The sequence below is a fragment of the Cotesia glomerata genome, linkage group LG4, assembly GCF_020080835.1.
Source record: "Cotesia glomerata isolate CgM1 linkage group LG4, MPM_Cglom_v2.3, whole genome shotgun sequence".
In the NCBI taxonomy this organism is placed as follows: domain Eukaryota; kingdom Metazoa; phylum Arthropoda; class Insecta; order Hymenoptera; family Braconidae; genus Cotesia; species Cotesia glomerata.
The window spans coordinates 14,525,980-14,551,175 of record NC_058161.1 but is presented as its reverse complement, the minus strand read 5'-3'; the positions used below and the strand labels follow the sequence as shown (position 1 = coordinate 14,551,175).

General features: G+C 27.4%; 4 protein-coding genes across 5 annotated transcripts; 3 read left to right on the top strand and 1 right to left on the bottom strand.

Moving 5' to 3' along the window:
• Positions 1–1,736: 1,736 nt before the first annotated feature.
• LOC123262824 (8-oxo-dGDP phosphatase NUDT18-like) lies at positions 1,737–4,754 on the top strand. The gene is made up of 4 exons (XM_044725285.1): positions 1,737–2,376; positions 3,582–4,125; positions 4,215–4,320; positions 4,411–4,754. Exons 1-4 carry the CDS (start codon positions 2,268–2,270, stop codon positions 4,648–4,650), a joined length of 999 nt encoding a protein of 332 aa, XP_044581220.1. The 5' UTR covers positions 1,737–2,267; the 3' UTR covers positions 4,651–4,754.
• A 195-nt stretch (positions 4,755–4,949) lies between these two features.
• On the bottom strand, positions 4,950–7,858 carry LOC123262806 (transmembrane protein 39A). 2 transcript variants are annotated; one of them, XM_044725241.1, is made up of 7 exons: positions 7,372–7,858; positions 7,141–7,280; positions 6,618–6,716; positions 6,435–6,544; positions 6,071–6,323; positions 5,375–5,582; positions 4,950–5,217 (listed from the first exon to the last, which is right to left on the bottom strand). In XM_044725241.1, exons 1-7 carry the CDS (start codon positions 7,729–7,731, stop codon positions 4,966–4,968), a joined length of 1,422 nt encoding a protein of 473 aa, XP_044581176.1. In that variant the 5' UTR covers positions 7,732–7,858; the 3' UTR covers positions 4,950–4,965. The 2 variants fall into 2 exon arrangements, with proteins under 2 accessions (XP_044581176.1, XP_044581177.1); XM_044725242.1 differs by having other exon boundaries at positions 6,435–6,541.
• Positions 7,859–13,513: 5,655 nt separating this feature from the next.
• LOC123262802 (leucine-rich repeat-containing protein 47-like) lies at positions 13,514–15,839 on the top strand. The gene is made up of 4 exons (XM_044725231.1): positions 13,514–14,310; positions 14,369–14,857; positions 14,936–15,260; positions 15,476–15,839. The coding sequence occupies exons 1-4, from the start codon at positions 13,725–13,727 to the stop codon at positions 15,669–15,671; spliced, it is 1,596 nt and encodes a 531-aa protein (XP_044581166.1). The 5' UTR covers positions 13,514–13,724; the 3' UTR covers positions 15,672–15,839.
• Positions 15,840–17,726: 1,887 nt separating this feature from the next.
• LOC123262793 (monocarboxylate transporter 12) lies at positions 17,727–23,793 on the top strand. Its single transcript, XM_044725220.1, has 4 exons — positions 17,727–18,598; positions 20,019–21,075; positions 22,683–22,903; positions 22,984–23,793. Exons 1-4 carry the CDS (start codon positions 17,974–17,976, stop codon positions 23,163–23,165), a joined length of 2,085 nt encoding a protein of 694 aa, XP_044581155.1. The 5' UTR covers positions 17,727–17,973; the 3' UTR covers positions 23,166–23,793.
• The last annotated feature ends 1,403 nt before the right edge of the window (positions 23,794–25,196 follow it).

Here is a 25,196-nt window from a genome sequence, read left to right as displayed (position 1 = left end):
AAATAAAAAATTGTACATACTGTTGTTATAAAAATACACATATACATTTTTTTATTTTTCTAAAATTTGAATATTTTCAAAGATATCCGTATCCAAAAATTTTTTGAAATTTTTGGATACGGATATGAATTTAAAAAATAATTTTTTTTGAAATTAAAAAAAAAGTACTTGTTTATTTTTACAAAATACACATGTACATTGTTTGAATTTTTTCAAAATTAAATATTTTCAAAAATATCCTTATCCAAAAATTTTTTTTAATTTTCAGATGTGGATATGAATTTGAAAAAAAATTTTCTTAGAAAAAAACAAAAAAGTACTTGTATATTTTTCGAAGAACTATATTTACATTATTTTTTTTAGTACTTTTTCCATTTTTTTCAAATATATTTCAAAATTTTGATTTTTTTTTATTTTTGTCTAAAATAAAAACTTGAAAAAAAAAAAATTTTTACATATTTGTAAATAAATAATTTTATTATAATGTAAAAATATTTTTAAGAGAGAGTCGTGCAAAATATCACTCATTACATTTGGGTCATTCTTTGTCAAATCGACCAATAGTTGGAATCGACCCCTTTCGATTTGGATGATTTTTGGTCAGAAGTTTTTCTTTTATTATAAAACGAATTTCTGCCAAAGGAAAAAAAATAAAAAATTTTTTTTCAAAAGGTATGCAAATTCAAAATTTCGCGATTTTTCCAGTGTGTCAATTTTGTTTTTGCAATATCTCGAATGCTATTATAGATACAGAAATGGTCTTTCGCTTGTTTAAAAGGGGACACTTAGAGCTACTGAAAAAAAAAAATATTTTGGAAAAAAATCTTTGAAAAATGCCAAATTTGTCAAATTTTGAATTTTTGAAAATCCTCAAAAATGACGCCATTAAAATTTTGGCTCAATTTTTTTTGTATGATACCTTGTACTGATCTTAAAAGATCCTGAAATTTTTGAAAAAGGGATTTTTTTTCAAAAATATGAATTTTTTAATTTAAAAAAAAATTGATTTTCAAAAAAAAATTTTTTTTTGTTTTTTCCAACTTCCATAAAAGGTAATGTTATGCAGATACATAATATTGTAATTTTGAGTATTTAAAAATCAAATGCACGACGTGAAAATATTAAATAAATTAATTTCAACTTTTTTTTATTTTTTAGACATAATCTTAAAGTCAGGCTTAACGCACGATATAATTTTTTATTTTTTTAACGCATGGTATATTTTGTCCGTTTCTTCACTTCAATTACAGTTTTTAACCTCAAATAACTCAAACAAATATTTATAATTTTCTATAAAAATTAGAAATAATTTCATGAGAATATCAATTTTTTTATGTGCCAACTTCAGGGTCATGACAAGTAATGGTTTACTGATTGAAAGTTAACCTTTAGTCATTTTTATGGATGCTCGAAAAGTTATCCAAAAAATGTTAACTATTTGTCATACTAATATCATCATCTTTTAGAGTAACATTATTTCTAACTTATTGCTGACTAATTAACCATTCTAGATTATTAACAATATCTCGCCGCCTGTAAGATGACATAATAGAGTTAACTTTTCAAGTTGTTCATTTTGTTTGTTTTGTATTAACTTTTGTAATTTACTTAAAGTTAACTGAAATTGTTATCTTATAAATACCAAAAAGTTACTTGTGCCGCTTGGGTATTTTAGTTTTTTTATTATCTGAAATTTAAATATTCCCGCTCTTCATATGTTAGTAAATGGCATCCCAAAATTAAAAATAAAGCACCGTTGCAAATTGTGTTTACATGATATGTATAAATTTACTGAAAAATATAAGATTTATCAGTCATTTACGTATTTATGTATCATATATAAGATGTATTTAGATAGATTGAATGTATTTTATGCATGAATGTTGAATGTGATGACCTAGAATGCAAGTAAACCTAAAAAAAAACATGAAACTATGAGCTTACCTTACACCGATCTACACCCATGAGCATAACTGTATTTATGCATTATAAATTAATCTATCCATCTCTACGTGTCGGTTGAATTTTAAGTAGGAAAAGCCGAAATATGTGTAATATAATATCCATCTTGATCAATAATATTATCAGATACTTGTCAAGCTGAACTTATATTAACTCAACTTTAAATTTTTATTGTTCAAACTAAATGTTTATTTTTGAGTGTGTGCTGTAACATTCTTCGAGAAGCTAAATAAAAATTTTGTTCCAATGGTTTATATTTTGAATAACAATTAAAAAAAAAAAAAAAAAAAAAAAAAGAGGATAAAATGCCTGACATCATTGAAGAAAACATACAACAAGTTTTAGACGGATTAAAACTAGATGAAGATGAAAAATTTTGTGACTTTTCTCTAGCACAACAAAACGAGTCTAATGGTAATTATTTTTATTTATTTATTTTTGTATCTAATATTTAAGAATACGCTCCATAATTTGATGAAGATCTAAAATATCCCACTAAAGTCAGCTGTAAATGATATCAACTCATCTTTGATGGCAATTTTAAATTTGAAAGGTTGTTAGACAGTTGAATTAGAGTTTATTTTATTTTATATTCAAATTGATGTAAATAATCAATTTTATAATTGCTATGAATTACATAAGCAAACATGATATAGATAAGTAATTTTTTATGATACACAATATAATTTTATGAATAAATAAAACACATGATATAACCTCGACTTACTTATATACTTATAGAATAACGTCAGAACGATTATAACAGCAGAAGTTAATAAGGACCAGTTTTTTAATCAGGAATAAAATTTTATCCGGGATAAAATTATTGTCAGTATATTTATATACATAAAATATACAGACATATTTTAGCATTGGATAAAATTTTATTATGGATTGATCAACTGACCCTTACTGAGGCTCAATTTTTGAATAATAGCTCAAAAACTATCAACGGTAGCAGACACCAGAAAAAATTATTACAGAAGAAGAAGTACCCAAAACAATCCATAAAATAACTCAAAAAATACTGATATTTAAGAAAACTATCCATCAAATAATTTTTAAAACAGTGTTTTATCGATCTACTATGTGTTTAAATAATAGAATGCGCCGAATTTGCTTTACAAAAAAGCCACCACCACCGAAAAGTGGTTTTATTAAGTCAGAAGTTATAAACAATTGAACATAAAAATACAATAATATTAAAACCAATGGCCATGTCTGCAAAAAATAAAAATAAATACAAACTACTTTTAAAATCGATTTTTCCATATGTACAAAGATTAAGGGAGCAAAAAAAATTTTTAGGACCTCATTACGATTATCTTTTAATGTAACCTGTTAAAACAAACTAAAAAATTTTTTTTGCTCCCTAAATTTTTGCGAAGAATATATCAACATATTATTAATATCGGTCAAGTTGTTTTGAAGTTTTAATAGAACATGCAAACAAGAATTTTAAAGACAGTAAATTTGACAACAATAAATCATATATCAAAAATTCATCACAAAAGTTGATAAAGTTGAATGTTCTCATAGAGCTTTTGATTTATGTAGTAGAAAAATGATAAAAGTTATTGGATATCTATTATTTCTTATATTATTAATGTAAATTACAGAAGCTAAGGGTATAAAATCAACATCCAGCTCCAACTATTTACCAATCTGTCAGAAAACAGTAACGTATATAGTCGCAGCAGTAATAATAAATGACAAAAATGAAGTGCTGATGATTCAAGAAGCAAAAGCATCATGTGCTGGTAAGTGGTATTTGCCGGCTGGTCGTGTTGAACCAAATGAAACTTTAATAAATGCAGTAAAACGTGAAGTATTAGAAGAAACTGGTCTGTCAATGGAACCAAAGTCATTGATAATGGTAGAATGTGCTAGTGGTTCATGGTTTAGATTTGTAATGGTGGGAGATATTACTGGTGGAGTACTGAAGACTCCTGATCAAGCCAATGAAGAATCCCTGCAAGCATCATGGATTAGTAACGTTAATGATTTATCACTCAGATCTTCTGATATCTTACCACTCATACAGCGTGCAAGAGATCGTAAAATTGCTAGTAACCCACCGTGGCATTCACCATTGCTACCAGTTGAGAAGTCATGGAGCAAACTTTTTATACGGCTTATTGTTTGTATAAAAAAAAAAGCAACGTACGTTTTTTTTTTTTTTTTTAAAGATGATTGCTTATTATTTTTTGGTATTATTAAATTATTATATAAAAATTATTTTATAATTATAGGAATCGAATGCATGTTCTTATATCAGAAAAATCTTGTTTGCATCTACCAATATGTGAAATAAATCCAAATAAAAATTTACATTCAACTTTACATAAATTCATGGTTGTAAGTGCCACTTGACTATACTCCTATTATTATTATTGTTTTTTTTTATTCGTTTAGTTACTTATGTTATTATTTATTTGTTGTTAAAAGGAAATTTTTGGTAACGATGTGCCTCAACACCGACCACACGGACTTTTGTCAGTAGAATACAGCGGTGAAGAGTCGGGCGATGGAATTTGTTTTACAATATTAGTATCATTTCGTCCAGCTTTAGAAGAAGTAACAATTATGGGTAAATATGTTTGGCATGAAGTGAGCAAAAATATTGCTGATTCAATTGCTGTGCGCTTACCTCGTAACATGACTATACCATTAAATGTTGTTCGATAATCTAACTATTACTTAATTTATACATTAAGAATGTTTATTCATAATTCATAATATTTAATATTGTGAAAGAAGAAATTACCGTTGTTTTTTATAAATATATTTAAACTTTTATATTTTGTCTACGTATATAAATACAAGAGAAATCATGAAAGAAAAATTTTAGACAACAGTTATTTTGTTTTTAGTTTTAAATAAATTATTTATTAACAAAAATAAAATGACACTCAACTAAAACAAAAAAAAAACTAAAAATAATCAACAGAAATTATTGTAATAATTGTAATAATATTTCAATACACTAAATCAAATAATATTTTATTGATTAGTACTTATGGCAGTTTGTGCTTTTTCCTGTATTATCTGTTCCGTACGATAAACTTTCCAACACACAAGAAAATCTCGTGCTAATTTGAAAAGAGTATAATAGTTTGTTATTAATAATAATGTCATTGACAGAATTTGGTACCATTCAACAGCACGTAACAATATCAATATTTGTACCGATACTAATAACAATTGTAATCCTAACAATGAACACAAAAGCATTGTTGGATTATTAAAAAGTGTCTGAAATACAAAATTATTATTTTTAAATTGTTAAACTAATTGAACGCTTAATTTAATTAGATTTTCCAATGATAAATAATCAATTGATATCTATGTTTATGACAACCCTAATTATAAAGTAACTTATTAAATATAAAATTTTTAAATTAATACTTACATAAAATCGACAATGACTTGAATTACCAGGTTCTGCAGTCGTACAAAGACCTTTTGAACGATAAAATTCTCTATTATGTTTAACTATTGACCCATGAGGCCAAAGTGTATTTTCATTCCATAATTGTGCTACTAAATGAACATTACGGCTGTCTATTTTTGACCATTTACCTAGGTGTAATGCTGCGCGATGTAATACATCGCAATATCTGTAAAGAAATATTATTGTATGATTTTAAGAATTATATATTATGTTAAATTCATTTATAATGTTTTTACACATTATTAATTTTAATTTTTTTTAACTAATGTACCTAATTCATTTAAAAATAAGTAATTTATCTGATAAAATATTTTTTTCACTTTTGTAATTCTGGTAAATTTATTAAAATTAGAAATAAACAAAAATGATATTGATGTGTATTACTAAATTTAAAAAATAATAATTTCGGGACTCTATCAATTTTAAAAGAATGTTTTTAAAATTTTGTACAAATCTTTTTTTTCCAACTTTTTTTGTTTTCAATTGAATTTTCATAAAATTTCAAGACTAGGTATATGTATTTTATTTTATTTATTTATTTATTTTTTTTTTTTTTCAATTCTACTAAGATTTTTTGAAAATCCAAGTGGTATACAAGCTCTTGCATAATAAACTTAATCATTTAAATTACGAAAATAAATATTATATATTTACCTAACTGGATACGCTTGAGCAAAATGTGCACTTAATCTTCCAAGCCAAAAAAGAACAACATGTTGAATAATCCAGGATATATTAAAATGAAGATATTGAGGAACAAAAATAATTGGTGCTATTCCACAAACATAAGCACTACCAGATGATGCAAAAAGAGCGCGTTTTAATCGGCGATTAAAATCCGATCGTAAGCTTGATACTTCTGCTCTTATTGCTGATGCATTCAATGAACAATTATGTAAAGGTTTGTCTAGAAAAAATTTATCAAATTAATATAATAAATTAAAAATAAATATTTTATAACATTGATTTTTTTTTTACTAAAATTACATGTATATATGTATTTAAATTTTTACATTACCTAATAAAAATTTAGTTTTCCGATCTTCTTTAACGTATAATGGTGGACTTGTTATGTCGAAAAATGGATCAATACTCATACCAAACATGAAAAAATACACTGATATACTTCTAGTGCATAATAAAAATAATTTTAGTAAGCAGCAATGAAATAAAATTGTAATCAGGAAAAAACAATACTTACGGATAACAAAGATAAAAAACTTTCATTGAATTGTGACGTTCATATATTAAATAAAGACAAAATACAAGTATTGCTAGTATAACTACAAGTAAGACAATCCTAAAAAAATAATGTTTAATTATTAATTTATTCTTGTTAGCTTAACAAATTGAACGAAATTGTTTGAAATAAGGGACCATTTTATGTTTGATCACCAAAATTGAAAAATAAATATTTTCGGAATTTTTTTTTAAATTATTCGTTTTTATGGTTTGTTGAAAATAAGAATCATAAAAGCAGTCAATATTTAATTCTTCAATTACTTATGCAGTTTTTGATGTTGAAGAAAAAAAAATGGTTACCAAAAATCGTTAATAAAATTCATCTAGATAAATAAAACGATTTCTGATATTTTTTTTTTATTTTACATTCGAAAACAAACATTGAGAAATAAATTTAATTCTATTTATTTTATGAGCAGCAATAGTGTAACCTTCCCTTAAAACAATCAACAAAATAATTAACTTGGATTGATATAATATACCTCATTACTTTTTGTGCCATAGGTATCCATCTAGCTGGACTTAAGGAATCAACAACTCGCCTTAACAATGCATAAATAAATCGTCTTGTTATCATTGTTATGATAAAAATGATAAAATAAGGATCTATAAGATAAAAATTCTGGAAACAAACAAAATAAAGGAGAATTATGACTTAGAAATTTAATTAAATTCTGTTTTTAATAAAAATAAATTCATAAAAAATTGATTACTATGCTATTGTCATTGTAAGATTGTGGCAGCCACCAGACAGTGCGATATAAATTAAGCAACTGTAAGCATGCAGCGATGACAGATATACCAAGTGAAATGGCTTCGAATGTAAGCTGTCCATCAATTGGTACCGTTGGTATTGGCACATGTTTAGGTGCTAAAAGTCGATTTACGTTATTTACATTATCACTGTATTTTTTTTCATCATTTAATAATGATGAACTTGTTGATATATTTGAGGTTATGTTTGTTGTTGCAACTGTTGTTGACAGTGATGACTGAGAAGATGGTACTTGGTAAATATTTAATGGTACTCGGGCATTAAAATTACGATTAGAATTACGTCTAGCACTAGGCATACCGATCAAGTATGAATTTTATATTTTTATTCATTTATGAATTTAAGAATAATATTTTTGTATATACAAATACACGTTTATAACATGTATATTAAATCCAAAGAATACAGAACAGGTATAGATTATAGAATGAATGGAGAAGCAGTGGCGGCACTGGCTCCTCGGTCACGCCTCTACCGGCAGCAAATCTCAACCAAGCGCTCGAAGCGCCCACCAACGGCCAGAGGACAAAACACACCAATTGCATCTCTACAGCTATGGCGTTAAATATTAATAATAATCATAATATGCTATTTATAAGATGGTCTAATGCTAATACAAGTACCGGGACGGCCTCTTTTACCCAGATTCCGATTACACAGATGGCGCTATTACCCAGATCCCTTTGACACATATCCCGATTACGCAGATTGTGATTAAACAGATTTTCTATTACACAGATTACTTATTACTCAGATAACCGATTACACAGAAAATCTTTAACGCAGATCCCGATGACGCAGATAATTTAAATTTTTAAATGATAAATGCCATAATAAAGCCAAGCACTAAAAGTGCCTGAAATTTTTAAATTGCCGCCATCAAAACATGCCGGATGAGCATGTAATCTAGCTATTGGTTGAATTTAAGGTTCAAGGTGTGCACGGAGCGCTTTATTGAAGTATCTACAGTGTATATATGTAAAATCCCGCGTTGGTTGAATTTTTTATTAGATACTTGATATAATGAATCAACAAATGAATCAACAAAATTACAGGTTAAAGATTAGAGCTATATAGGTAAGTGAACATATTTATTATTCATATTAAAAGTTCTGGTTTGAAGTTTATAGTATATTACACATCTAGGGCAGTAAAATAAGAAATGTCTCAGATCACATGTAATTGTTGTCCGAGGCGAAGCCGAGGTCAATAAACATGTGATCTGAGGCTTTCTTATTTACTGCCCATGGTGTGTATACTATTTTTCTCCTCGACGGAGGCGGAAAGCGGCATTTTCGTTTAGCGCAGCGGGAGGAAAATTGACGCTTTCCGCCCGGAGGTGAGAAAAATATAATTATAATCATTTAAGAATCAATGTTGTTTATTGACTAATTTATGAATCGATAATTAGAGAAGACATAATAAATTACCATTCCAAGAAAAAAAAAAATTAGACAAACGGTTGACCCTGAAGGCCATCCCTGCAACTTCCCGCTAATTTCATACTTAGGCGCTTAAAATTGCACCAATGACGTTTTTGAGCTCTTCGAGCTCAAAAATACAATTTATGGGTTATTTTGAGCTCTCCGAGCTCAAAGAGATTGCTTTCCTATCCTTTAAAGCTCTTCGAGCTCAAAAGTCTGATAGAGATTTGATAAGACACTATTTTTTGAATTTTTAAACCACAATAACTTTTGAATGAATAAACCGATATTTAAGCGGTTAGAAGCATTCGACGCAGTTTTTTAAGCCTCACGAAGAATCTCAAATTTTGAATTGATCGCGCTAGGAATTTTGGAGTTATTCCGAAAAAACACTTTTTTCGGTTTTCTTTCGTTCACCATATCTCTCGAATGAATCAACCGATTTTGACCGGACTGGTGGCGATCGACGTGGTTTTTTGAGGTTAAGAGCTGATTAGTTTTTGGAATTGAACTATTAAGCCGTTTAGAAGTTATTCCAAAAAAACCACATTTGAAAAAATCGGTTTAAATTATCTGCGTCATCGGGATCTGCGTTAAAGATTTTCTGTGTAATCGGTTATCTGAGTAATAAGTAATCTGTGTAATAGAAAATCTGTTTAATCACAATCTGCGTAATCGGGATATGTGTCAAAGGGATTTGGGTAATAGCGCCATATGTGTAATCGGAATCTGGGTAAAAGAGGCCGTCCCCAAGTACCTGTGTAATTTGCTTAATTAAATATATTACGCATTAATGTTTAATTTGTGTTTTCACGTCATTAATAATAATAAGTAGAATTTTCCCTCAATAACATTCTACAAAATGTTATTGTCAGTGACATCTGAATTTTGTAGCAGCCAACAACAAAGTATGATAACCTTTGCGGGGGCGACACGATATAAAAGGATTTTTAAAATATTTTTATATCTACCCTTGAGTTAGTAACCGTTCTTTTGGTCTGTTAAAACGTAATAGTTAAACAATTAATATCTTCCTAATTTAGAAGAAGAAAAAAAAAAAAAAAAAGGTTTGTTACTATGTAAAATGTTGCAGAAAATCACAACCAAATATAAAAACCATTCGTTTCTCAATTAACTAAAAAATGGAATGATGTACTTCGGTATATTTCAGTGAAGTTAACTTTATATTAATTAATATAAATAATATAATTAGTGATACATTCAATTTTATTATCCAATACTTTTTTAGAAGTCGAAAAAACAAAAGATACTCGTCCAGCTTTAATTAAAATATATGATGTCAATTGCATTATTAAAAACACTGTGTTCTCATGTCTAAGTATACGTTTACAAGCATATAACATATGTTTATTTAACAGTAAATTTATTTAATAATCAATATAATTATTGTAACAGGTATGAAATGCTGTGGTCAAAATTGACTGTAAATTAAAGCACTTAAAAAAAAACAAAAATGTTGTAGTGTGGTTACAAATACAGAGTTTCATTGAATGTTAATAAAAACTGTATTTCTCAAAATTAATCAAAAACTATTTTACTAATGACGAAAAAAAAAAAGTTTAATCATCAATTCTAACAAACCTGTCATTCAAATTAGATTATTTGCTTTGTCTATTATATATTTATAACATATTTCTATAGTTATTTGATAACTTTCCTATAATTGTTATTGCCATACAGAGAATTTTTCTTGTAACTAATAAGAGATGTATATTATTATTGTTACTAATGTTACTGAAATAGATTTTAAAAAATGTATTTTTTACAAGTAAAATTTGTATTACAATCAAATTTATTTTTAAGAAAAAAATTATCATAAAATATAACTACGTGTTAAACTTTACTAATCTAATGGATTTTTATGTCAATATATAAAAGCTTTTCACCGTTTTTATATTTTTGATTTTTGATAAATAATAAATAAAAAATCAATTGATCATATTTTTTCATTAATCATTTTTTTTTTAATTTTTCTTAATTAATAAAATTAATAAAATAAATTAATTAATAAAATTTTTTTTAATTTCCGAAAATCATATACAACCATATCGGTTACTTGGATTTTTAAATTTTTTATTTTATATCTTTTTGTAAAGAAATAAAATTTTTTTTTCTTAATAGTCTTATGAACGTGGACTTGGCGTGATTTTTTTACAGTGAAACTGTTTTTGTTCGGATTTATCTCTTACATTAACATTTTAAACTATTTCATAGTTTTAATAGATTATAGATTGATAGAAATAGTAATAAGCTTAATCTAATTTGCAAAATACGAATGTTAATGCACTGCAATATATATAATTAATAAATAAATATATGTGAATATAATAGAAAATATTATATATTAGTAGAAATATGTGTACTTATATATGTACAAGAGCGAATATATGTATGGGAGTTATGGTGGGAGAAGAACGGAGTTTGAAGCTCTTCGGAAAATGGGAAAAACTATGTAACGACACTTCTCATTGAGAGCTTAGATTGCTAAGATCACGTCATTGTAAACCTCAATTTTATATTTTGAAGCTTTTTAATATTTTGTCAACTTGAATAACAAATTGAAACCAATTAAGGAGGTCCTTTCGCCGCCAATGTAAAATAAAAAATATTAGATTATGAGTAAATTTAATTTTTTTCTAATAGTTAAGGTCCTTATTTATCTAATAGTGAAGTTTAAATTATACTTTATCGGACAAATTTTTGAAAAAATAAAATTTTTAAATTTTATTTTATTTATTTTTATTTTATTTCAATAAACAAACCCAACAGCCTAGGCCATTAACAGGGTTAATAATACAATCGTTAGTACATAAGAAAAATAAATTTTTGATGTATAACAAGATGACTTATAGCTAGCATAGTGATTTCATTCATTTATACTCATAAAAATTGCTGAGTAATTATTGCTTATTACCTATTAAAAATTACTTATTAACTATTAATTCATAATTGCACATCTTTAACGCCACTTAGTTGCTAGTTTTCCAAGTAACGCAGTTACATAGCCATTAGGACAATTCAACATATCAAGTGCAGGTTCCTATTGATAAAAGCGATTCATTGTATTAGAGATGCGATATATTGGCGCTGCCTGAGATAAGTTAGATTTAGCAATAGGTATGTACATTGGAGTTTGATTTCTCATACCTAAGACTGGTATCTTAAATTTAAACAGTGATAGCAATTGAGGACAATCCACCAAGTTGTTAAATAATTTAGTTGCAAAGGAGAATTCCGCACAGATGCGTCTTTCATCGAGAGTAAGATATTCGCATTCTTTGCATAGCGTGAGATCTGCAATTCCCCGAGCCGGATAAAGTCCAGTTTTTTTCCAAATTAAAAATTTTAAAAACCTTCTTTGAACTCTTTCAATCTTAGTGGACTGTCCTGATTGAGTAGATGTTAATATTGAGTTAAATGTTAATATTTGTTCAGAGTCTTACGAGAAAGTCACACGTTTGCGGTATTTCTCAAATTATACTATCAGTCATGGATTAGATGAAGTAAAAAAAAACTAAAAATTAGATTTTCGAAATATTCAGGTTTCTTTTTTTGCAATAAAATATATCAGTTACCGAGATATTTATTGAGAAATTAATATTTAAAAATCACAAAAAATTCTCAAGTAACCTACAATAAAATGGAGTCAAAAGATTTGGCAACGTTGCGTAGCGCGCGAGCTTCAGACCATTCAATAAATTCAAACTAATTTATTTATTTACACTGACTGCAAAAACTTAAACAAGTTTAAGGTTATATTGTGCAAATGAAAATGTAAATAACCGAAGTACAGCGTTGCCAAATCACGGACAGGTTACTAGCAGCTGATTTGAAAGAGTCAAATTAATTTTTGTATTTAACTATTTTTTTTTTTTTATTTTCAAAATTTCAACGATTAATGCCTCATATACTAGTTATTATTTAATTTTAGGAATTTTTATGAGTTTTTTATTTTAATTTATTGTATATTGACAACTACAATTGTTTTGACTCAACTGGAGCGAAAGGACTTCCTTAAATAATTTTGATCAAAATTAAATAACGTCTAAATAGAATTCTTTTTTTTAAAATGATTCCTCTCCCGCGCTGAAACCAAGTATTTTAATACTCCCGGGCGAAAGAACTACAGTAAGTAAAGTTTTCAATAAATAAAAATAACATCCACTAGATGGAAGCATAACAGTAGAGACTGTAGTTGTTAGAGGATACTACACTATATATTGATAATGATAATAATATTTGCAAGATTAATTAATATTTAATGATATTTATTCACTTATTATTTACATAAGTCACTTAGCGTCTCTCTTATATCTAGTCAGGTCACAATCAATAATAATAATAATAATAATAATAATGCACAATTACGCCACAGCTATGGCGTGCTAAAAGGCGGGATTATTTGAATCTGTGCGGGATTGTTTGTTGGAGAGAGTGAGAGGGTTTCCCGCTTCGATGACTGGCGCTTTGGTAGGTTTGATTTGACTTCTGGCCGCTGGGAGCGCGACCGAGGCGGCAGGACCGCCACAAGACGCTAGTAGTATATGACTGATTTCAGAGACCTCTATGTACATACATGTAAGAAATTTAAATTCATTTAAATACATGAAAAAATGTAAAGGTATGTATAACCATACAAGTTCAGAACATCTCGAGTAAATTGTCTTGATATATATATAAATTCTGCGTAGCAAATCATATGGTCAAAATTTAACCTAGAATACCGATTCGAAAATTTTTTTATCGGAACACATTTAACTATCACACATATGGTAATAATCCTTATATTGAATTAATAAATTGTTGATTAAATTTTTGAATTGTTTTTAAGTTAAAAATTTTTAAAATGAGTGCCGAAAATTGGAATGAAATAGAACAAGTCAAAAAAGAAAAACGCCATGAATTAATTTTGTCTGGTGTTTCAATATCAGAAAAAATTCAATCTTTCGGTTTAAGTGACGAGTTATTCAATTGTAAAACATTAAATTACTTGAATATCAATCAGACATGCCTTGAATCAATATCTGATGAAATTGGAAAATTATCAAATTTAACAACACTGGTATTGCATTCAAATAAATTGAAACATATACCTGTAACGATTGAAAATTTAACAAAATTAAAAATTCTTGACTGTTCATTCAATGAATTGACAACAATATCTTTCGAAATAAGTACATTGACAGAGTTGACAAGGATTAATTTAAATTCTAATTTATTGACTAAAGTACCGTGTCTGAGCGCGAATGTTAAATTAAGCTCTTTAGATTTATCAAATAATAAATTTCAAGTATTTCCTGATGTTTGCTACAGTAATTTGAATCATCTAGCTGAAATTAAAATCAGCAAAAATAGTATCAATGAAATACCAGCGGCTATATCTGTATTACCATCATTGAAACATCTTGATCTTTCTGATAATTGTATTAAAGGTAAGTATTTCTTTCGACTCAAAATTATCTGGTCCACTAACTAATTTACTATTCACAGGAGTACCAGGTGAACTAGCTGATTGTCAAAAATTGAAAGAACTCGATTTAAAAGGTAATAAATTGAATGACAAACGCCTCGAGAAACTGATTGATCAATGTAGAACAAAACAAATAATCGATTATATCAATCAACATTGCCAAAAATCGACTAAAAATCAAGGATCAAGTGCGAAAGATAGTAAAAATAAGAATAAGAAAAATAATAAAAATGATGGATCTAATAAAAATACTGATGATGATGCAATTGATAGTATAACACATAAATTGAAAATAATTCACGTTAATAACGATAATCCCGTTATTAAAATAACTGAAAACATTAAACAAGTGCGTCCTTACATTGTTGGCTGTATTGTCAGGAATATTTCATTCAATGAAGAAAATTTCAAAAAGTTTATACAGCTGCAAACTAAATTACATGACGGTATTTGTGAAAAAAGAAATGCTGCCACTATTGCTACACATGATTATGATTTAATTGCCCCAGGTATTAATGATTGAATTATTATTATTTTATCAAGCTCCAATCGTCACGTATTTTTAATTTTTTCTTTTCAAATTGCAGGTGACATAACATTTACGGCAAAAGTTCCCACTGAAATTGAAATAAAACCATTGGGCCGTGCCAAAATGTTTACAGCAGCAGAATTATTCAAACGTCTTCAAGTAGAAGCTGATAATTTGCGACGTGAAAAGAAACGAAACGTTTATTCTGGAATTTACAAATATCTCTATTTAATTGAAGGCAAACCGTTATTTCCGTGTGTAATTGATTCAAATAATCAAGTAATATCATTTCCACCAATCACCAACAGCGATATTACAAAAATGAGTGTTAACACTAAGAACATGTTTATTGAAGTAACTGGTCTCTCCCGACAAGTTTGCAGGTAAATATTTACTATATAAAAAATTAAATATTTTTTCATTAAGTTTCAAGTAGATTGAATAAATATTTTTTGTGATACATTTGTTAAGAATAATCTTAATCCGAGAAATGGGTAATAATGTCATTGTCTTGTTTAAAATTTAATAAATACTGACAATTTCAAGAATTTCTTTATTTTGTAAAAATAAATAATTTATAACAATTTTATGTTAACAGGGATGTGATGGATGAGTTGTTAAAAGAATTAATTACCCAAGGATTATGCACATCAACGGAAAATTCAAATCAAAGTGATCATAATTTAGAAGTGGAACAAGTCAAAGTCGTCGATATGGAGGGAAATTTAAAACATATTTATCCATCACGAGTTGATTTAAATTTTGATGATAAAATAAAAGTTATAAGAGATTAATTCACGATCGAGATGATCTTTTTTCAATCACTGGAGCTTGAAGTAAAATTATTTTTTTCTATCACTACTGTTTAAAGTCCAATTAAACATCTATATTATTAACTTGTTGTGTATTGTTGAAACGTAAGTAACAAACTGTACTTTGAATTAAATTTCATCGTTAAGCTATGTTAAAAATATTATTTAATAATCAATAATCACTAGATATGTTTGTAAATTTGATTATTTTTAATAGAATAGTTTTTTATAATTATAAAAATTATTCCAAGTTATGATTGTATAATTATTTTTCAACTTTTTACGAAGAAAATTGTGAATTTTCAAAAATTCTTTATTGATTTCCTGTTTTTTTTTTTCTTTTTTTAAACTATCTAATACAACTGTTTTGAATTTAAAATTTCAAAAATACAATATGGAATAAACTCTTCCAAAGTTTGCAAGTTTTGTTAAACTTTTGAATATGACTGTAAGATAAAATGTACAAGTAGAAAAAAACTTCAATTATTTTAATTCAGTTATTTATTAATTTAAATAAAGAATTCATAAATTTGAATATATGTTCTTATAATTTTATTGAATATTTATGAACTGGCTAGCTTTAACTAAATAGTATAATAAGAAAGTAAAAGTAACAATTATTGACACTATTTTAATATAACAATTATTTGACCTACTATGAGATTAATTATTTTAATATAAAATGCGATTTTTTGACAAGCCAATTTGTAATTCTTTCCATTATTTTATCTAATTAAAAAAAAATAACTGCAGTGGCAGTCTTGTCTAGAATATCATCACCATAAAGTGTATGGTTTAACCATATACCATAAACTTGCTAAAGAATTAACCAATAATTTATAATTTTAATTATTTTCTTAAAAATAATCTTTTTTTTTTTCAAAAGATACGTCGAAAAAATTGTGCAAGATGATAAAAAAAATATTGTAAAAGTTTGATCTCGCAACAGTTCTATTCTCACAATTCTCTGTTTTTATTGCGATTGGAAATTTAATGCACTAAAAAAATGGCCTGCAAATTTACGTCTGTCAAATAATTTCCATGATACTATGACTTGAACATGAATCTATTTTTTATGACTTTATTCTTCAACTGTGGAATTTTATATCTAGTCAGCGAATCAATCTTTAAAGAAAATAGTACATATTTTTCAAGAAAACTTGATTTTTTACAAAAAATTCGCTAAATTATTTGATAAATTGAATTTTCTGCCCTCCGGCCGGAAAGTGGCAACTTTCTGGCCGCTGCGCTAAACAAAGTTGCCACATTCCGGCTACGTCGAGCAGAAAAATAGTATACACACCTTGGCCAGTAAATAAGAAAGCCTCAGATCACATGTTTGTCAACCTCGGCTTCGCCTCGGCCAACAATTACATGTGATTTGAGACTTTTCTTATTTTACTGGCCTAGGTATGTAATATACTATTCTAAGATTTCCTTCAAGTAGGATGTTTATTATATCTATTTTTATCTTGAATAACATAAAAATTAAATCGGTCGAAAAATATAGAGATTTTCTCACACTTGTTTCAAAACGGTACCTCCATACGTTGCGTTAATAAGCTTGAATTTAATCCTCATTTCTTTTATAAGCAATTAACAAGATAGCAAATAAATTTGACTTGGAAGACAAACACAATGCATTGAGTTAAAGATAATATTATATTTCTTATAATCAAGTAGCAGTATAATATATATATATAAATGTGTATATATATATATGCTCTTTGATGGCGAGTGAAGGTATTTGAAATTCTGAATTTGTACATTTTCTTAAATTTTTAAATATTTCACCAAATTATTCCAGTTTTTAAATTTCCAATTGTTTATTTATTTTTTTGTTTGTTAATTTTCAGTCGCATCATATATATAGTCTACCCACACATAATAGACAATCGATTTTTTGCTCAATATGGCTAAAGAGCAATGATTACGCGTGCGTGAGGGTTTATTTTTACCTATTTTCACCACTTGTCTTCAGTCATTCATTAGAATTCAAAGTGTTTAGTTTGTTATTAAATAGAAAAAAAAAAAAAAAAAAAATTATTTTATACAAGTTTTTAAGTCAACATTAATCTGAAAGAAGAACATTCAATAAAGTATAATTCTTGAAACGATAATAAAATCAAAAAATTTGAAAGCATCAGTAATATATAAACGAGTTTAGTATTAATAATTTATTATTTAATAAATAGATTATCGGCATTATTTAATAAAGTTAAAGCTAAAAAAGCCCATAAGCTCCAATGTATAACGGTCGCCGTTTCGAGGCGAGAACGAAAGTATGTCGTTACCCCGTGAGTGGAGCTTCCTTCAACAGGAAGCGAGATCCTCAGTGGATGTACGACATTTTAAAATGGGATCACCGGAGTATAATATCAGTGGCAGTACATCGGCAGTGGTCAACGACGAAAATTTGAATCAAAACTTATTGGGATCATTGTTTTCAATTCATTCAGCGCCAGTTTATGATTTGAATACCCATAAAGTTTCACCAACTCGGCCATCTGCATCATTAGTTCAAGCGACAGCTATATCGACGCCAGTTGTTCCACCGCATTTGAGTCCCGACGTTGATGATGAAGACAATGACAATTTATTAACAATTTCAAGTCTCACAGCACGACCTCTAATTGCCAAATCTCGTGAAATACGATCCTCCAAAAAATCTGCCAATAGAAAAAAACCTAAAGACCATAAAAGACCTAATAATGGCACTTTGGTTCCCTTGGATGGTGGTTACGGCTGGGTTGTTGTCGGAGGAGCTTTTTTCGTTCAATTTTGGGTCGCTGGACTTGTTAAATCTTATGGTGTATTATACGTCGAGGTAATGGAGACCTTTAAAGATTCAACAGCTGCAGTCGCCTCATGGATTCCCGCTATTCTCTCTTGCCTTTGTCTTGCTCTAGGTGGGTTTCATTCATTAATAAGTAGCTAAATTCAAAACTATTAACTGGATACTATTTATATAAAAAAAATAAAATAAATTAATAGATTTCAAAAAATTTTAATATTTTTCACCTTAGATTATTTTGATCAAGGTCAAGGTTCTGTAACCAATCGTTTGCGTTTAATTTTCTGACATTGAAGCTCTCGCCGCGCATGAGTCTTCATTAAATACGTCATGCATGTCATGTTCTTTGTACTTCATTGATTATTCGTTGCTTTATAAAAACTTTGGTTATTTCATTCGATTTTATAAATTAATATCATACCACAATATTTAAATGTTGTGAATTATTAGCTTCACTAATCTAATTAGGATAATTATTGAGTGATTCCGCATGATAAAACAATCTTCTACTACGATATTAAACAATTTTATCCTTAAAAAAATAAAATTTTATAAAGTTAATAAACTTTTCCGGAACTAATGTTCCGTAAAGTCGTATTATTTGAAACTCGGTAAAATTTAATTATACTCTACTCCACTAAAAATTAAATTAAATTTTATTTTACAATTTCCTGGTACTAAAACAAGTATTTAATGAAGCAAGAATTTTTGGAAATTTTTTTTTCACTCAGGTATATTTTTTAAATACAGGTATTTATAACAAAATATATTTTCTTTCGATGTTTAAAACTATTTGGCGATAAAAAAAAATAAATCTGAAAAACGATTAAGTATTAAAACGTTTAAAAAATATATCTGTTTATATTTATAAGCTATAAAACTCTTGAAGCTCAAAAATTAGACTTTCTCTACATTTTAAAATTTTTATGTTGAAAACTAGTACAGTGGAAAATCGATATTGCTAATTTATACTTAGTCAAGAACTTCCTACTGAGTTAGATTATTTTTTTGCCCTCCGGGCGGAAAGTGGCAACTTTCGTCCCGCTGCGCTAAACTAAGTTGCCGCTTTCCGCCTTCGTCGGACAAAAAAATAGTATACACTCCTCGGGAAGTAAATAAGAAAGCCTCACATTACATGTGATCTGAGACATTTCTTACTTTACTTCCCTAGGTGTGTAATATACTATTTTGTTTTTACTCTTCGTAAAACGTAAACTTTTTGTATTGTATAAAGCAAAAAATTTTTCACCATAACATCAAAAAAATTTTGTGCTATGCCGAGTTCAGACTGTACTTTTTAAATATATTCGAACTCTTCCAGTTAGATTATTCTAAACTTAGATTTATTAAAAAAAGATTTTCCGTAAACTCCTTATTAACTTCTTTCGTTCTATATTTTTTTAACTTTATAGATTTTTTTTTTTACTGAAAGTATAAATTAATTTTTTATACTTTAAATTTAAAAATTAAATTTTTTTTACTGAAAGATTAAAAAATTCTTAAAATGTATAATAAATGAAATTTTTGTGTTACAGCTCCAGTAACCAGCGTGCTATGCCAAAAATACAGTTGCCGTTTAGTTGTCTTTATAGGTGGTTTATTCTGCGCTCTCGGATTGATAATAACATACTTCGCTACAAGTCTAATCCATTTATTTTTTACGTTTGGAGTATTAACTGGAATCGGAGGTGGTTTATCAACAACTCCTGGAATAATAATAGTTTCACAATATTTTGACAAGCATCGCGCATTGGCAAATGGAATTTGTGTTTCTGGTACAGCTGCTGGAAGCTTTGTGTTTCCACTGCTGATTGAAACACTTGTGGCTAATTTTGGATTTCATGGTACTATTTTATTACTGGGTGGTTGCATGCTCCACGTTTGTGTGTCGGCAACGCTATATCGCCCGTTGGAAGATAATCCATCTGCAATAGTTAAATCGAAAAATTTTGACATAAAAGAAGAATCAATCGCCGTTACAATGCCAAAACAACAAAAACTCGAACTGATTTTTGCAAATGAAAAAACAGAAAAAAATTTATTGAATGATTTATTTCATAAAAATGTTAATTCTGTTGAGTTAACAGACAGTGAAGAAGAAAAAGATATACTGGGTGAAGGTTTAAAAATGAAGCCAATATCAAAAATACGAAGTTCTAGTATTTTGCATAGCGTTGAAGATTTATCAACAGATTCAACGTGTGTGTATAAAGCCCGAGTATCATTAAAATCTTTGAAATTATCATCTGCACCTATTGTGAATTCACCATGTGCTAAGGAACCACCAGTTACTGATGATAAAATCATCGAACACAATAGTAAATTATATCGAAAAATAATGAGATATTTGGACATCAGTCTGCTGAAAAATCCACAATTCATAATGATGTGTCTCTCTGTTAGTTTAATGAGTACTGGAAGTCCGTACATGTTATATTACTTGCCAGCTTATGTGCATGCCGCAGGATATACTAAATCAGAAGCTGGATATTTAGTTGCTATTTCTGCAGCGCTCGATCTTTGCGGACGCTTAGGGCTTGGTTGGTTGTCTGATTTACAACTTTTTGACCGAAGAAAAGGTTACATTGGAAGGTAAATATCGAAAACATAATAACGATTTATTGAATTAGAAGTTGCTATTTTTTTCTTTACATTTCAAAATTGCAATAATGTTTAACGTTCTACGCTTAACTTAATTACAATTTAGCTCTTACGAATTATTTCAAATATCTTTCAAAATATTCAGAGTCTATTCTCATTTTTTATAAATTCGGGGAGCTCATTATACAAATCTTTTGTAAACTAAACATTTTCCTGCACACTGATAGAAGGATTTATTTGTATTAAATAATATTTGTTAATATTTAACAAATCATTTATTAGAGACCACTTTTTAATATTAAACAAATATTTCTTAGTATTTAAAATGATTTGTTTGTATTTAATAAATCTGATATTCATTTATTAAATATTAATAAATCTTTTTAAATACTAAGAAATATTTTTTAAGGACCAACAAATGGCTTCTAATAAATCATTTATTAAATATTAACAAATCTTTTTAACTATAAACAAATCCTTCTACCAGTGCAGAGCGTGTTTTTGCACGACACGTCAGTATATTCATATAACACCCAATAATGTAATGTTTGGATCATTCTACAGGAATTTATTAACTTCGCGTAATATATAACGATATTCAACTTTTAAAAATATCCATTTTTACGAAAAGTTTATCACTTTTGTGTACAGAAGATAAATGGTAAATTATCATAATATTGAAAACTTTGTCTTTATTATTTACCTAGTACATATAAATAAGTAATATAAATTTAATAAATTTATATATTAAACATTAATTATTAAGGATATCTAAGCCCTTTCTTTAGTTAACGTTAACGATGATGAATAAAAAGAGGCTTGAGCATAAAAACTAAAACTGTCAATCTATTTTTTAAATGGACTAATCTTTAATGTTTTGCATATTAATAATTGATATTTTAACAAATTTAAAAGTAATATTGCTTTCAAAAATTTTTTAATATCCATTTCAAACAATTGTAAAGAATAGTGCTTTACTAAAATTCATGATTAGGTTGATTTGAGATATTTTTGTCAAATAATTACTTACAAATGTTGATTAATGAAATAAGTAATATAATAATTTACCAAGGTATTAAAATGTCAACTTTTAACAGTCTTTAGAAGCGTAATTTTACTAAATAACTGTTTGTTAATACAAAAAAAAAAAAAATACTCAATAATAAAAATAATACACTTCAAATTTGTCTAATGATTAAATTAATTTTTATAGAAAAACCCATTTATTTTTAACCGAGTATTTATTCATGATATTTACTTCAAAACTTAAAATTTAATAGTGTTTTTACAGTCAGCCGTCAAGCTAATTTTTAGCTTATGTTCTGAATAACTTTCATTTTAAATTAATTAAATTCTGACCAACTATGAAAACTTAAATTTGGTTCCAATGCAATTAAATAATCATAAAATACTCAACTTGGAACTTTGAGTATGTCAGCCTCAGCTAACAGCTTAGGCAGGCTTAGCTATATATTTTTTTTCTCTTATTTTATATGTATATAAATTGTATATATTATATATTAATTATATATATAAATTGTATTGTATTGTAGGATGTCAAATATAAAAAAAAAATTATTTCTTTTTCTTTTTTTCAGCATTGTTGGTGCAGGAGTTGCTGTATTGGCAATTCCGATGGCACATTCATTTTACGTACTAGCTTGTTCAGTGGGAATGTATGGATTATGTCTTGGATGTTGGTTTTTATTGGTACCAGTTCTTCTTGCCGATCAATACGGTACCGACAAAATATCTTCAAGCTATGGACTTGTTAGAATGTTTCAAAGTGTTGGGGCAATTTCAGTTCCGCCACTTGCTGGTAACAAATATTATCGATTATTATTTTTAATTTCGTAACAGTTTTATTATAATTTTTTTGATGAATATTTTTCTTGACAGGTTATCTTCGAGATGTTACTGGAAGTTATAGTGTTTGTTTTTTCTGCATGGGCACTTGTATGGTACTTGGTGGTTTACCTTTATTACTTGTGCCTGTTGATACTCAAAAACTGAGTAAATTAAAAGTAAATGCCCCGTCAAATATTAAAACTACACAAATAAATCAAGATCAAGACAACTAATGTTCATTTTTCATATTGATTGATTTAAATATAAGTGGAAGAAAGAAGTCTTGTTATCAATTTCATTATCTCAATGTTGATTTCATCATTTGAAAATTTAATAGAAAGGTTTAAAATATGAAAAAATGACCGGCAGTTAAGTTACTTTGTTTAAAAAATTTATAATTTGTTGTTTAACAACAAAAATAATTGGTTTAAAAACGATTAACACGATTAACCGTCAATGGCATTTTCAAACATTCATTTCAAGCCACTCTAATCAAAGCTAAGATGTTTTTAGTTCACGAATATTTTACTGGTATTCACGTTATTTCCTTCATTTAAATTATTTTATTTACTTCGAGCTCGACTCGTCGTACATTTATCTTTAGTGTGTGTATCTGTGATCGATTATAAAGTTCCGCCTTTTTAGGCAACGAATACTGGAGTAGTAAGGTGGCACAAAAAACCGACTATTTTTTTTTGTCTCCGATGAAAAATGTTTACCGTGTATTGAGGACTCTTATCAAAAATCAGCTTGATTAAATAGTTTTTAGAGAGCAGTCAAAAATCTAAAAAATTTTTAATCAAGCTGATTTTTGGGGAGTGCTCTTTAAATATAATAAATAAACATATTTTTTACAGAAGACTCGAAAATAGTCATTTTTTGCACCTAACGAGTAGTGAAATGCTACGTAGATACTTGTAAATAACAAAATTGTTAACTTGAATTCAAATTAATATTAAAAAATCGATATTCATTAATTAAAAATTTTTAGTATTTAGCATCTATTCGGAAAATTTGAATTTAATAGTTGTAGCAATAAATAATTATTTTTTTATGAAATTATGTTAGAACTGTATAGAAATTGAAATTTTTTTATTATATTTTTTTTTTTTATTATTATGAGTTTTACTTGTATACCGTTTTCTGGTTTTTACAAGGTTACTTTCCGCTCTATATTATCAACACAATTTTTCAACCCTTTTTTATTTTCAACCCTATTCCTCACCCCTTTCTATCGGTTGTTGGAATAGTGGCGATGGGGAAACCCCAGAGAAAACCCATGCCAGTACAGTTCGGCTACCGGAGCGACCCCCGACGGTTGGTTTGGAACTGTTCGAACAACCGTCGGGGTTCGAACCCTCGCCTCACGACATGATGCACGAACGAACTATGAGGATAATGACTTAGTCCGCTCGGCCATCATGCCGCTTTTAATTTTTTTGTTGTAATATTTTAGAAATTTTCTGTATTGTAACTTTGAAGTTATTTGTTTGTATTAAGCAAAAAACGTAATAAAAAAAAATAATTTAGCGCAGTGCAAAGCACGCGATTGAAAATGCCATATAAGTTATTAAATTAGTCAATAGGTTCATGGAAATTTATAGAAAATTATATATTTTTTAGTTGTGCAAAAGAATAAAACAAAAAGAAATAAGAAGTTAACAATATTAATAAAAAATAATGATTTCTCTTATTGATTTAAATGATGAAAATATTATTTCATTATTCGTTATATACTTTTGAATTGTAGAAATTGAGGAGGATTCAAGAAAGATAAGTTATATTTGTAAATGAAACAATTAGCCATTTATCGTGAAAAAATATGAATGAACGCACGAAAGTTAGGGTGAAAAACAACAAAATAATTATATTAAATTAGTAAATAGAACCTATAGAAATACTGTGAAATTTTTTTCTTTTATTTTGCTAAGTTATTTAATACCAGTTTTTTTTATAGATTTATTTTTTAATTTCAATTTACAAGTAGACTCTAAGTTTTTATTTAAAAAAAAAAAAAAAAAATAAAAAAAAAAAAAAACAAGAGTGATTCACTACAAGACTCATAACAACACGAAATTGTTTTTTTTTTTTTCGATTATAAACGATTGCGAACTTTTTTTCAAATTTGATAAATATATATTTATGTTAGCCGTAAATCATATACTATTAAACATAAATAATAATTGTATAAAAAAGTAAATTGTCAATCGCACGACAGACTGTGATTGAGACATATAATATAAATAATAAATAAGAAATTAATA

Bases quoted from the DNA above. Each gene is read 5' to 3' on its own strand.
- LOC123262824 (XM_044725285.1), top strand. From the start codon at position 2,268: ATGCCTGACATCATTGAAGAAAACATACAACAAGTTTTAGACGGATTA. The intron at 2,377-3,581 runs GTAATTATTTTT...TGTAAATTACAG, and splicing joins ACAACAAAACGAGTCTAATG to AAGCTAAGGGTATAAAATCA. The intron at 4,321-4,410 runs GTAAGTGCCACT...TGTTGTTAAAAG, and splicing joins CTTTACATAAATTCATGGTT to GAAATTTTTGGTAACGATGT.
- LOC123262806 (XM_044725241.1), bottom strand. From the start codon at position 7,731: ATGCCTAGTGCTAGACGTAATTCTAATCGTAATTTTAATGCCCGAGTA. The intron at 7,281-7,371 runs GTAATCAATTTT...GTTTGTTTCCAG, and splicing joins CTTACAATGACAATAGCATA to AATTTTTATCTTATAGATCC. The intron at 6,545-6,617 runs GTAAGTATTGTT...ATTATGCACTAG, and splicing joins GTTTTTTATCTTTGTTATCC to AAGTATATCAGTGTATTTTT.
- LOC123262802 (XM_044725231.1), top strand. From the start codon at position 13,725: ATGAGTGCCGAAAATTGGAATGAAATAGAACAAGTCAAAAAAGAAAAA. The intron at 14,858-14,935 runs GTATTAATGATT...TTCAAATTGCAG, and splicing joins TTATGATTTAATTGCCCCAG to GTGACATAACATTTACGGCA. The intron at 15,261-15,475 runs GTAAATATTTAC...TTATGTTAACAG, and splicing joins CTCTCCCGACAAGTTTGCAG to GGATGTGATGGATGAGTTGT.
- LOC123262793 (XM_044725220.1), top strand. From the start codon at position 17,974: ATGTCGTTACCCCGTGAGTGGAGCTTCCTTCAACAGGAAGCGAGATCC. The intron at 18,599-20,018 runs GTGGGTTTCATT...TTTGTGTTACAG, and splicing joins TTGCCTTTGTCTTGCTCTAG to CTCCAGTAACCAGCGTGCTA. The intron at 21,076-22,682 runs GTAAATATCGAA...TCTTTTTTTCAG, and splicing joins AGAAAAGGTTACATTGGAAG to CATTGTTGGTGCAGGAGTTG.